The sequence below is a fragment of the Lacerta agilis genome, chromosome 6 (assembly GCF_009819535.1).
Source record: "Lacerta agilis isolate rLacAgi1 chromosome 6, rLacAgi1.pri, whole genome shotgun sequence".
In the NCBI taxonomy this organism is placed as follows: Eukaryota; Metazoa; Chordata; class Lepidosauria; order Squamata; family Lacertidae; genus Lacerta; species Lacerta agilis.
Window position 1 is genome coordinate 74,995,920 of NC_046317.1, and position 14,030 is coordinate 75,009,949.

At 41.1% G+C, this 14,030-nt stretch overlaps 1 protein-coding gene across 11 annotated transcripts in view; it reads right to left on the bottom strand.

The window, feature by feature from the left end:
• ZMYND8 (zinc finger MYND-type containing 8) overlaps window positions 1-14,030 on the bottom strand; it is a 77,910-nt gene that overhangs the window by 43,655 nt on the left and 20,225 nt on the right. For 10 of the 11 annotated variants that reach the window (XM_033153486.1, XM_033153485.1, XM_033153490.1 and 7 more), the window contains one exon: window positions 2,316-2,386. In XM_033153486.1, coding sequence (XP_033009377.1) covers window positions 2,316-2,386 — 71 coding nt within the window. Of the gene's footprint in view, window positions 1-2,315; window positions 2,387-12,059; window positions 12,343-14,030 lie in introns of those variants that run through there. The other variant, XM_033153491.1, reaches the window with a different exon arrangement.

Here is a 14,030-nt window from a genome sequence, read left to right on the forward strand (position 1 = left end):
TAGGAATATGATTTCAGCTAAGTTTAGTTTCACTTTTACAGAACCTCAGTTTACTGTTATATTTGAACCAAGGATCATGGTCTAAAACAAAACATAAGCATGCAAGAGCCTGATGGATCAGGTCAATGGCACATCCAGTCCAGCATCCTGTTCTCCCAGTGGTCAACCAGATGTTTGTGGGAAACTTGCAAGCTGGATTCAAGCACAAGAGCACTCTACCCTCCAGCAACTTGTTTCCAAAAGCATTGCTTCCTTCAGCTGTGGAGGTAGAGCATAGGCATCATGGCTAGAAGCCATTAATAGTCCTTCCCTCCACGAATTTGTCCAAAACTCTTTTAAAGCCATCTAGGTTGGTGGCCATCACTGCCTCTTGTGGGAGTGAGTTCCATAGTCTTAACTATGTGCTGTGTGAAGAAATATTTCATTTTATCTGTTCTGAATCTTCCAACATTGAGTTTCATTGGGTGTCCATGAATTCTAGTGTTATGGGGGGGGGAGTTCTCTATCCACTTTCGGTATACATAATTTTATAAATTTCTCTCTCTTACCTTTTCTCTAAACTAAACAGTCTCAAATGCTGCAACCTTTCCTCATAAGGATTCTGTAACACTGCAAAGAGGATAGGGAAAGGGGGAGCATGCAAGGCCAATTTTTGCACATGCAGACCCATCCATGTAGCACTAAACTGTTACACCATGATTTACTGTTATGTGTGACAATAATGCTTCTGAATATCAGTTTTTCCCGAACACACCCAGCCAAGGAGGACAAATGGCTGGTAGTTAAATTCTTTAATGACAAAACCACACATTGAAAGTGGGACCACGCCCTCACCCTGTGCTTAAGTACCCTCATCTTATGGAGTGTGGACAAGTAACCAGTCACTTCTACACAAGGAAGTTGTTGCTGCATTTGCCTCTTCCTGCATTTGCCTCTGAACAGTCTCTTCCTCCACTTCCCACACAGTCCCCCAAGGCCTACTGCATTCCTCCTCAGCAGGTCAGTCCCGGCAGCACACCTCCACATGGCCTGCTCCACCCTTCTCTGATCCCTCTCGGCCTCTCCTCTGTAAAGGCTGCAGTAGCAGCAGCTCAGAGGCTGCTCAGTACAAGGAGAGGCTCCCGTGGTGCCTGTCCTACCACACGGTTCTCCTGGGCCTCCAGGTTCCATCAGGCCACCAGTTGGGTCTGTCTCCATCCCAGGATGAGAGGCACCCAGGGAGACACATTTCTCCACGACCTCTCCGGTTCCCTCACTCCCATTGGGCTCCTCTCTGCCTGTAGCAACAGCTGCAGCAATGGCTTTGGAGGTGCAAAGACCAGCCAGATGCTCCTGCTGGTATTGTATTTTTCCTAGCAGCTTGCCGATCTTGTGGCGGTTGCCATCTTGCCTTGCCAGAAGTCCAGATGCAGTTGATTTTCATCCAACAGTGTCAGCTCACTTGCAGGTTTGTCTTCTGCTCATGGAATGGGACTTCCCTTTCCTCTTATTTGTGCTTCAGCCACAACCCCCCCCCCCACGGTGACCCTGAACAACAAACAACAACAACACCTGGAAATTTTGCCAAATTTTAAAAATCCACCTGGCCAGAAATGTTAAGTCTGAAAAAGCTGGTGTGTCTGGTAAAAAATGGACATATGGCAGCCCACCTTTCAGAAGAGGGTCCGTGTTCTTTTACCCAAAATAATTACACAAATGACAAAAATAAAATTGCAACTTTATGCAGGGTCACAACTTATTTATAAACAGCCATCATTCATGATCTTGGATTCCAGAAAAATATTCTGCATGAAGGAAAATGTAAACAGTACCATAGGTTTCCAATATTATATTTTGTTACATGAAAAATGAATAACTCAGGAGAAAAATATATGATAATAATAATAATTTTTTATTTATACCCCGCCCTTCCCAGCCAAAAACCGGGCTCAGGGCGGCTAACATTAAAATCACAGCAAAAACATAAACACAATCAATTTAAAATAACAGATTAAAATACAAGGTTTGGGAGAAAGAGCATGGTGGCAATATGAATATGGGAAACAACGATAAAACTATTTAAAGAGTGGATGGTGACCTTGTTAATGTTCATTCACTGAGATACAGGACAAAATAAGATTAATGACCTAATAATAAATATTAAGTGTCTGGGCAGGAACCAAAAGAATGGTACTTGTAAAATTGTTATGCCACAGTACACAAAGGAGCAGGAGCATAGTTCAAATCAATGTCAAAAGTTCAAAGTCACCAGATGAAGCAATATTAGCCAGTTTTCTCCTTATGCTCTGAGGAACAAAAACATTGTTTTAACTCACCTTTGGATCGAGTGGAGATATCCATCCCTTCCACCACCTCCTGCTCTGCCTTTATTTCTTCTTCAGCCAAGCTAAGAAAGCAAAGAGATACTTAAGATTATTATTTTCACACTGTAGTTTACATATTGCAGCCTTAAAGAGGAAGGGAAGCTGACTAGCAGCCTGATTCTCACTTCCATGTGCTACTGCAGTGGATGGGTAGGGTGGCAACAGCAGAGTTAATACTTTCATCCAAATTTCAACTCTAGAGTACACACCAACCTCATAATGATCTCTGGTATGCTATCACCTACATATACCAAGGGTATTGAGCAAGGGGACAGGAAAGAGGGTTCAAAATAGTTCTGAGCTTGACTAAGATCCTGAATTCACCTTTGCAAGAAATAATTTATGTTGCCTATCAAGAATTGACAGTTCTGAGTAGTAGTAATGTCAGCTTGTATAAGAAATGTTGAATACAAAGATGTATTAGGTACATTTCAGAAGTATTGATACAATAAATTACATTGGTGTTTGATTTTGGATGGGTAGGCCTGTAAGTTGGATAGAATGCCCAAGAACCTGTTCCAATATCATTTTATTCATTATCAGAAGTAGAAGATTGCAAGTGCACATTTCATTATTCATATAATGTATTTGTTTTAGTGTTTAAATTGTAAACTGCCTTGGGCACTTTGGAAGAAAGATGGTATATAAATCCAATAAAAGAAATAAATAAATAGTTCAGTCTAAGAAAGATGGTAGAAAGCAGAGAAGGTAAGAGTTGTATGGGTTTCTATTGCCATTCTGTAAATGACAAATATATAGACTTCTAAGAGATAATATTCAAGGCACTATGGTGACTACACTTGTTAAGAGTCTAGTTCTGGGCATTTGTTTTCTAAAATACCATTGCAGCACCATATTAAATGTATTTTTTAAATCTGAAACAAAATGAGAAGTGAGTTGCCCACAAAAAAACAAATTGTCATGGTGAACCCTAACCCTCAGACACAGAATGAAGTTTAAAGTGAATCTTAATGCACACATTTTTCATGGAAACTATTTGTGATTTTTTAAAAGTAATTTATAACATGATTAAAACCATTAAAGCTTACAGGCCATCAGTTATTAAGATCATGTGGTAACAAGGCTTTCTTAAGGTGTGGTCTAACTCTCACTTCTTTCAGGTAGCCTGGGACCACTCCTTCTTTTAGAGAGGGACTAATATATCTCCTTGGTCAGCTAGCAGTCCTCTCCCTGTCATATGTTATCAACCACAAGGGTCAAGGACCAAGAACACAAATGGTCAGCCACTCCCATCCACATCTTTGAACCTTATCAACTGAAACAAATTTTCCAACAACTGATCTGATACCACAAGGTACCCCTTACAACTGATCTGCTACAATAGTAGAGTCTAAAAGGTAAAGGTAAAGGGACCCCTGACCATCAGGTCCAGTCGTGTCCGACTCTGGGGTTGCGGCGCTCATCTTGCTCTATAGGCCGAGGGAGCCGGCGTTTGTCCGCAGACAGCTTCCAGGTCATGTGGCCAGCATGACAAGGCCGCTTCTGCCGAACCAGAGCAGCACACGGAAACGCCGTTTACCTTCCCACTGGAGTGGTCCCTATTTATCTACTTGCACTTTGACGTGCTTTCGAACTGCTAGGTGGGCAGGAACTGGGACTGAGCAACGGGATCAGCAAGCCCTAGACTCTGCGGTTTAACCCACAGCGCCACCTGGGTCCTCTATAATAGTAGAGTCTAGGTCCCCATGAATACAAGCAATTTTATTCTCAAAAGCCTTGCAAAAAGTCAAAGCAGACTACTATGTGTTCTACCACTTCCTTTCAGCCAGTATGAAAAAGCTCCACTGGATAAGACACCAAGGGTGCAATGGAGGCAGTGAAGCAACTCTTCCTTGATGCCTTCCACCACAAAGCAGGCTCAACAGGGAATTTCCTAAGTGTGAGCAGTTTCTGACCTCTGGGCGCAGTACTGCGCCTAAGGTTTCAGATTAAAACTGCAGAGTGGAAGGAGGGGAGGACCTTTTTCTGTCTCCCTACTTCCAGCTACTCTCTGAAGACTGGAGAAGAGACCCTTCTTAAGAATATTAGGAGGGTGATCAAGGGGAAAGATTAGACCATGTGAAAAATGAATATTTTAGCTGCAGTTCATTCATTTTCAGCTTTGTGGTGTTCTTATAAACAAGTGTGCCTAGACATTTTGTTGTTGCACCCATAACCTAGGTTTAAGGTGCCATTTAGCTTCTAGTTTTCATATCTCAGTTTCTAACACTATAGGAGCATACAATTATATTGTTTAGAGACTTTCTCCACTTGCATTCTAGCTGTTTTCCAACTGGTATCATTGCCTTCTGCTTTGCGGTATGCCACAGTGCTACCCCAGGCTTGGCTAAGTGGAAGAGAGTACTCAGGAGCACTCATGCCATCTGCCTGGATCATTTCTATATCCATTAGAGTGACCAGATCTTTGATATGGTTGCAAGACCTTGTCATTTGGAGAAGACTCCAGAGCCAACAGGAAACTAATAGGATATATTAGGGCAGACCATTCTAACAGAGGGGGAATGTTACTGACAATATGAACCTCAACAGGTGGGCCGATCGTGACAAGGAAATGCTATCAAAACTGATCACCTTCAGATCACTCTCTTCCTACCCCACCAAGAAAATCAGGTCCGGTGTGTGATCAGCTAAGTGTGTTGGGCTGATGACAAGTTGGGACAACCCTGTGAAGTCTTGAGCTGCCCCAGAAACAGAAGCCTCAGCATGGATGTTAAAATACCTCAGGACTGACAGCCTGGAGAATCTCAACACCACGTCCCCAGATGCTCAGGCAGGGAGACTGTCGAGCAAGGTGGGTGTTATACAAACACAATTCCTAATCTGTCCTGTTCATCCAGTGACAGGCACAACCCCAGGAACTCAAACAGAAACCAGAAGAGAAGTATCAATTTATACAGACAACTTCCTCAAGCTTCAGATCTGCTCTGGTGGTGAACTAAAAACCCTGGCAGACACAGCTTGGAAAAACCACCCATTCCCTGCTTTGGTTATGTAAGTCCAGTTTGTCTCCATAGCTGAGGGGAAACATGGGAGTTTATTCTTACTGCAATATGCTTCAGTCAAAAAGCAGGAAATTGTCTTATGGCTCTCCAAATGTCTGAGACTCATTGGAGCTGCCAATACCTGTGAAACCTGCCCAGTTGTCAACAACCAGAATAATACGGAATATAAATGATCAGATGGCAGAGGTTTAAATAGGACACAGCAGGAATACTTAAGGTCATGTAATAACAAGAATTCAAGGCCCTGCATTCTGTTTCTAAAAACAGTTGGCCATATGTCTCTGGGAAGCTCACAAAAGACCATCATCCATGGCTTCATAATTCATGCCTTATTATCCTTATTATCCCAGTGTGTTAAGTGACATTAAGCCAGAGTTTCCAGTTTCAGGCAAAATGGGTAACTCTGGCTTAATAGATTTCCACATTGAACCTAGTGCACAGTGGGAAGAAGAGGGGTGAGAGAAGTCTTTGCACCCGTGGCTTTGTAAATCATGCCTAAAGACAAATGCCTAAATGTGGCCACTGAAGGCATGATGGCAATAGTCATTTTCTCTTGATCATCTCTTGCACTTAGTAATCAATATATACCACATATGAACTGGAAGTTCCCATTTTTAACTATCATGTCTAATGGCTATCAAATCTGTCCTGTAGAAATTGTATAATCTTTTAATGATGGTGCCCTGGGGAGAACATTCCTTTTTTTTTTTTAAACAGAATTTATTAGCATTTTCATAATATAACACAAACCCAACCCCACACCTACAAATACAAAAACAAATACAAATACACATAATGTCAGGATTCTTCTTCTTATCTATATACCTTGCAAAAAAAAAATTTCTAGTTCTGAATCTTGACTTTTGACTTCCCCCGCCTATACACCTTCGGTTTTAAATCAATATACTATTTCCTTAACAACTTTTCTCTGTAAAAAATTTAACTTTACTTAAAAAGAAAAAAACACAATTGTCTTAATCTTTGCATTATAACCTAGATCTTAACCAAGTATTCTTATAGCTAAACTTATTTCTTCTATCCTTTATCATGCTGCTTTTGACTTAAGATTCAATATCTCCTTACTTATTTAAAATAAACTTGTAATTAACAGACTTCACACTCCGATTTCGGATACCATGGCAGACCATTTGGATTGTACATTTAATATTTCAACCCACTCCCCCTCTGTCCATTGTCTTTTTCTGTCTTTCACCAGAACCAAATCTCCAATTGTCTTCCTCTAAGTGTCCACAGGTCCAGGCTGCATCCACAACAAACCCCGCATCGAGCCTCAGGGTGTTCCTCCCCTCCATTCTGGGTTTCTCCGTTTCTTTTTCTTCTTCTTCTTCTTCTTGTAGAAATCTTAATTCCATGTCCCTTGCCCCCGAGCTGCCACCTCGGAGTCTGGATATTGTAAATTTTCCCGTTCCAGGGCTGCCACCCCCAGAAACTGGCCCCCCTTCCTTTCGGAGTTGCCCAGCCATCTCAAACCATCCTTCAAGCGCCCCTCCCAGCTCTTTGCCAAAGTTTGTTTCCATTGTGTAAAACTTTTGAAAAGCCTCTTCTGTGGAAAGTAAGTTCTTTTCATTTATAATTCCACTCAAAATTTGTAGTTTTCGATTAAGCAGTTCCAGTTGCAAGACAGTAAGCATTTCCTCATCCTCCAAACCAGAGCTCGATACCAGTACAAGCGCAAAGTCCAGCATTTTAGGAGGGAGGGTGAGTATCAAGTTTCAGTTCCTGTCTCTTCCTTTCTTTGTTTCAGTTTTTTCCCACGAAAGTCCAAGTCGTCGCCATTTCTCCGATGCCGGAGTATAAAGACCAAAACTTCAAATGGAGATATTTTTTCCCCAGTTAACCCCCGAAGGGAAATCTCAACAGTCTCAGTTTTCAAATTCCAGATACTTTCTATCGATTGTTGTAGCAGCAGTCACTTAAAGAGTTAATTCCTTTCATCTCCCGAAGGGAGGGAGGCGGGCTGCCTTTCTTCTTTCCCCCAGATCGTTCCAGGAATACAAAGAGTCAATCAATTACTCACCGCCTCTGGGTTCTTAACAGCTCATTAAGGACAGGTAGAACTTAGACGCTCATCACAGGCTTTGTCGCCGCATTTACATCCCGGTTGGGGCATGTCCCCTATAGCCCGGCTCCGTCGTCCCTTCACCCCCACTCCCCCTTTACAGGGGGAGCGGGGGAAGGGTTCGGAGCCACAACGGGCACAGCCGGGGAGCCCAGGGTGCGGGACGCTCTTCCCGCACCCCAACCGGAGCCCCGCTTTGCGGTAGCAGGGCTCCTAACCCCCGGGATGGACTGGGTGCTTCGCAGCCGAAGCAGCCCACGACCACCCGCAATGGCGTCAGCCGCCGGAAGTCCCTGGGGAGAACATTCCATAAGGGAGCAGCTACTAAAAATGTTAATTATTGTGTTGCCACTCTATGGGTCAGGGTTGGTTTATATGGAGACAGCTGGTCCTTGAGGTCCTAAGCTACGCAAGGTTCTATAGGTCAAAACCAGCACTTTTAAATGGGCCCAGAAAATAATTGGAAGCCAGTGAAGACAGACCAGGATTAGTGTTATGTGCTCAGACCATACATATTGTCCTGGTGAGCATCCAGGCAGCTGAATTCTACACTACCTGCAGTTTCCAAACCATCTTCAAAGGCAACCCTGAGTGCAATAGATTGCAGTAATTAACATAGAGATTACCAGAGTGTAGACAACAGCAACTAAGCTTTTCGTGTCCAGATTGGAGCATAGGTGGGCCACTCCACACCAGCAAAGTCACTTACTGGTAAGCCTCAAGCAACAGTGATGGAACCAGAAATATCCCCAAGCTATGTGACTGCTCCTTTAGAGAGAGTATAACCCCATCCAGAGCTGGCAATTTCACATCCATCTGGTGTAAGGCACTACACAAATGCTATCTTTTATTTTATTTTTTATTTGTTTGTTTGTTTATTGAATTTATATACCGCCCTATACCTGGAGGTCTCAGGGCAGTTCACCCTCTTTAGCCTTCCTTACAACTAAGACTCTGTCTTTATTATTCCATTTGCTATTGTCTACACCAGGCATAGGCAAACTTGGCCCTCCAGATGTTTTGGGACTACAACTCCCATCATCCCTGACCACTGGTCCTGTTAGCTAGGGATGATGGGAGTTGTAGTCTCAAAGATCTGGAGGGCCGAGTTTGCCTAGGCCTGGTCTACAGCATCTCCAGCTCTAGAAGAGCCACATGACAAGGAGAACACAGTAACAGCATACAGAGCTTGCTTTGGGAATCTTTGCAAGTTGCTTGGTATCCAGAATAACTTGGTAGTCATTGTCAAAACAAAATAAAAAATAAAAAAAATCCTTCCAGTAGCACCTTAGAGCCCAACTAAGTTTGTTCTTGGTATGAGCTTTCGTGTGCATGCACACTTCTTCAGATACACTGAAACATTGTTAAACTTGGGAACCTGGTTCTTCATCCATTGTTAAACTTGGGAACCTGGTTCTTCATCCACAACTAGATCATTTATGCATACCTTAAATTATACAAATTCCGTAGCAATTCTTGGGGAAGCCCACTATGCCCGTCTGCTCCTTGTTTTTAAGCAACTAATGATCTGTACAATGCCCTAATTCATTCTTTAGGAGTCAACTGTCAAAAATCTTTTTCAAAGTAAATTTGCAGATAAGATAATATTCTCATTGCAGGCATGAGACAAATAGATACAATAAATTACTTCTGCCTCTTCTCTGCTGCTCTTCCAAATGCCCCACAGTTCTGAAATTTCTAAGTTTTCTAAAATATTGCAAGACCACAGTTAACACATTTTAGTGGTAATTAATTACATCGAAAACAGAATACTTTTTTGCAAATAGATTAAGGATAGGAACATAGATTTGACTTCACATCTCTGTTATATACACTACTCTATCAGGATCCCGAGATCAGTGAAACATACAGTCGTACCTCGTGTTACAAACTCTGCTAACCCGGAAGCGCAACCCGATTTGCACATGCGCAGAGCGTTTTTCGTGGGGGTTTTGGGTTTTTTTCCAGTCTTGTTCGGGTTACGTCCTTTTCGGGTTACGTACTGTAACTCGGAACGGATTAAGTACGTAACCCAGGGTACCACTGTACAGATATATGTTTACCAGTTGTTACAGTGGTTTTGCATTATGGGGCTAGAATATTCCTGCATTTTCTGACAGATATAAACACACACAGGTTTCACTTATCAACTGGCGTTATAGCAGTGAAATTTTGTACATAGAGAATAACCTTCCATTTTAATCATACTATATGTAATTTAAGGAACGTTCCAAACCCAAGGTTCACTGGGATGCCTAAGTGAGGATCCAGACGATCTCCAGCTCAACCAGTCCATGTTGGCATATGCCCCACATTCTGGTTTAGCCTGAGATACACTGGCATAACTCCCTCAAACTGACTATGCTGGCTGAACTGAGACTGGTATATCTTCCACGAGCATAAGCCCTTTAAAAATGGGTGTATTGGAGTGGGGTGGGCAAAATCTTAACACCATTGTGCTTGGTCACAAGAGCTGGTGACCGTGCGAAACCTATAACATCAAAAGGTGTGGCATGCTGGTGTAAGTCAAATTCTATTTCTGTTTTCCCACTGCCAGTCTTAGGCCAGCTCAGCTGGCAGTAGTCCTGCTCTTGAACAGAGTTTGGAATGGGGCAATTTACACTGTTTTAATTTAAAGGTAAAGGTACCCCTGACCATTAGCTCCAGTTGTGGACGACTCTGGGGTTGTGGTGCTCATCTCGCTTTACTGGCCGAGGGAGTCAGCGTACAGCTTCTGGGTCATGTGGCCAGCATGACTAAGCCACTTCTGGCAAACCAGAGCAGTGCACAGAAACACCGTTTACCTTCCCGTTGGAGCAGTACCTATTTATCTACTTGCACTTTGACGTGCTTTCAAACTGCTAGATTGGCAGGAGCAGTGACCAAGCAACGGGAGCTCACCCCGTCGTGGGATTCGAACCACCGACCTTCTGATCGGAAAGCCCTGGGCTCAGGGGTTTAACCCACAGCGCCACCCATGTTTTAACTTAAGACAGTGTAAATTATGCTGGCCTCTTGAAGTCAGTATTTTTGTGATACTCTTCCGAATTATGGAAGCTTTCCAAATCCTAAATACCTGGGGAGGGGCCATAACTTCATAGTGGAGCACACACTGTGCATGGAAAAGGTCCCAAATTTAATCACTTGCCTCTCCAGGTAGAGATGCCAAAGATTTTGACACCCTGGAGAACCACTGCCAGTCAGTGCAGACAATACTGAGCTAAATGGACCAATGAACTGGACAGACCAATGATCTGCCTCTGTACACTGCAGCTTCCTATGTTTCCATTTAAAAAAATAAAGGTTCTAGCCTTTAATTCTCCATAAGAATTGTTTGCAGGCTGTTTAAACACAATACCTCATTCATCTCACCAGCAGTTTAAATAAAAGATTTAAAGAGACAATCTCAAATGAAAACATTTCCCAAACAGCTGTGATTCAGTACTTTTGCAATGCTTTCCCTTTCCCTAATACTCCTTTCTATTCTTTTGCTTTTTTAAAAAATGGAGGTGCACTTTGACATCAAAGGAAATGTAACCAGAAAGAAAATATTAAAGAAAATGTTAAAGAAAACCAGTAAAAAACTGAGGGGTAAATATACAACATCTTTCCTACCATATTCACCAACAATTCATTCAGCTCATTTCTTGCCTTTTACTGTGCATTTAAGAAGATACTAGTCTAGAGCTGTGTACCACAAATAGTATTGAAGTACTTTCAAAGTTTCTACCAACACACACACACACACACACACACACACATTCTGTGAGGGAATTCTTTTTTTAGAAAAAGACACTGAAGAGAGAACTTCTGTGAGGAAATCTTTGCCAACAACATAATTGACTGGAATTTATATTAACACATATTTTATATAAAGTCTCAAATGTTAAAACAAAACTAAGTTGTTCCTCATATACTTGTTAACTTGCATGACAGAGATGATTTGCAAATGGAAGCTCTCCCCCTCCTTTATTTTTACAGGGAAGCTGGGAGATGGGAAGTAAAAAGGAGGGTTATAAATGAGCACAAACATACCCTATGGGTTTGCAGCATATCTATCTTTATCACAACTAAAAAAAGAATCATATTTCCAATTTGCCTCCATGAGGTATTATAGTTATTTTATTTATACAAATAAAATATATCCTTCAGAGAGTATAATTTCATCGCACCCTGAATAAAAAATGAATATAGAAACATCTGCATATTCCCTTATCCTAGGTTAATATAGACAGCAATCAAAAGTTGTAGATGAACTCCTGCACCTTGACATTTAAACCAGGAAATCTGATATGGAAAACTACCTAGAAGATATTGCCCACATATATAATAGTATCAGTTATGGAAATTACTATATTTAAGTTAATCTCAAGCACCATACATTTCTGGAAGCTATTTCATTTAAATGAAAAACAATGTTTTAACATCTTAAACATTTAAATTCATTTTTAGCTTCAAAGTAATTATTGCTGCTCTCAGATTGTGAGCAGCAATCATTAAATAAAATGTCCAGAAATTGCATTTAATAGGAAATTGGACATAGTATTTTGCATGCCATTACTGAATAAATAGCATCTGTGTATAAGCACTCACCTATAACAGTCTCTTACTCATCGGTAGCTATGCTATTTATGCAGGGATTCTTAAAATGGCGTCTGGCAGCACTGCATTGCCTCATTCCTATACTGAAAGCTAAAATGGTAGCAATTTATTCAATAACTATGTCCCTTGTTTAAACAGCAGTACTGTATTCAAAGCAATCATCTCGGCAGTAGAAAAAATGGTAAAAGATGACACAGTGATATCTGACAACCTAATGTTTAACTAAAATTCAGAAGACAGGGAGCTCTATGAAGTCACAGGTTATTAAGGAAATCCTTTCATTTTAGATGTTGGCTTCAGTTTCACTGTGCAAGTACTGACAATATTTCTCCAGTTACCCTGCAAAAAGCCTAATATGTATTAAGTTTAAATAAGAATACTGACAATACATAAAAGACAAATTAAGCAGTTTAAATTCAGATGCATACATACATTTTAAATGTGCTTTTTCCTTAAAAGCATGAGAAAGTGGTAATAATGTTCACATATTACAGTGTTTCGCAAGCAATTGTTTAATTAAGACTTATATGGCATAAATAGGTTTCTTATACTGTAATACTAACAGCTCAATCCCATGGAGAGCTTGACATGCAGAACCAACTCTGGCTGCACACCTCCAAAATATGGAAACATAACTGAGTATATTCCTTTGTGCACAACCAGCACTAGGTTTTATTTATCATATTTTGAATCACTCAATGTCATGGGCTCTGGCAATAAATTGTTATCACTGAAGGGAAAAACATGTCTGATTGTAGCAAAATATGTTAAACTCAGTTTATATGTAACAGATTCTGTGGGGGGGGGGGAAATACATTGGGCCCTGGTTTCTAACAACAGGTTTTGAAAGTCCAATCTTAAGGCCTAGTGAACCTATTTCGTGGTGCTACGTAGAGAATTTAGTACAAGCACAGCTCCCAGAATGCCAGGATGCCATCTGGGGCTCTTTAAGTTGATACTCTTGGCTCAACAGAATCTAGGGCATAGCTGGCACTGAGACTCATCACTCCAGAGCTGATGACTACAAAGTAGCACCTGTCTTAGGGGGATTGAATTTCTTTTCTTTCTTGCCAGGTATAAAACAAACATGGCTGCTTTTCTGAACAGGGTGTGTGTGTGTGTGTGTGTGGCCATTATACAGAGACGCTCATGTACACGGATGTTAAATTTACAAATGTGTTGGAAAACCTAGGGACTATTTTGCATATGGTTCTTCCAATGTCAACAAAACAGCTGCTGAAGGAAGGGGGGGAAGCATTTCTTTTTGGACACTTTACATAATGAACCCTTTCCTTTCCCTGCAATGTCAAATGCTACCAATAAGCTTACCTACTTCTATTTAGCTCACAACTAAAATAGTACTGCTACTCCTAATGAAGGCATGTGGTCTTTTATATTTCATTTTCTAAACCAGAATGCTTTGTTTTTCCGTTCTGTTCTCTGCAGTGTAAATTACAAACGTAACCGAATGATGTCTAAATAATAGTGGTGAATTATATTCATACTGGCCAAGCTAAAAAAGTATGTAGCTGCTAAGAATAAATAAATTGGATTTATACTACTTCCTTATTGCCAAAACTATAGTTTTCTATCAGAAGAACAAATCACAGCTATGTTGCTTCATACAAACTACAGTCAACAACAAAAATTTCAAGATTCAGTACTGTCTGGGCAAAAAGATTTAAGTATTCATCTATCCACCCTCTGTTGTTTAAAGACAAAAACATCACCTGGCTCAAAAAGGGTGGGATGGGTTGGCACACCGTGCTTCTAAGGATATGACATCCATAAAAGTGACTGTTATACTCTGCAAAAACATTTTCTTTTTTAATTGGAATTCCTCAGTTTGGCTGAATTTGCTTTACTTTGATGGAACAAAGATGGGAGAAATTTCCAGAAGGCCTCTCTTAGCCTTGCTACAGTATTTGCCAATCTTTAACCTATCCTCTGTTTCTATTGGCT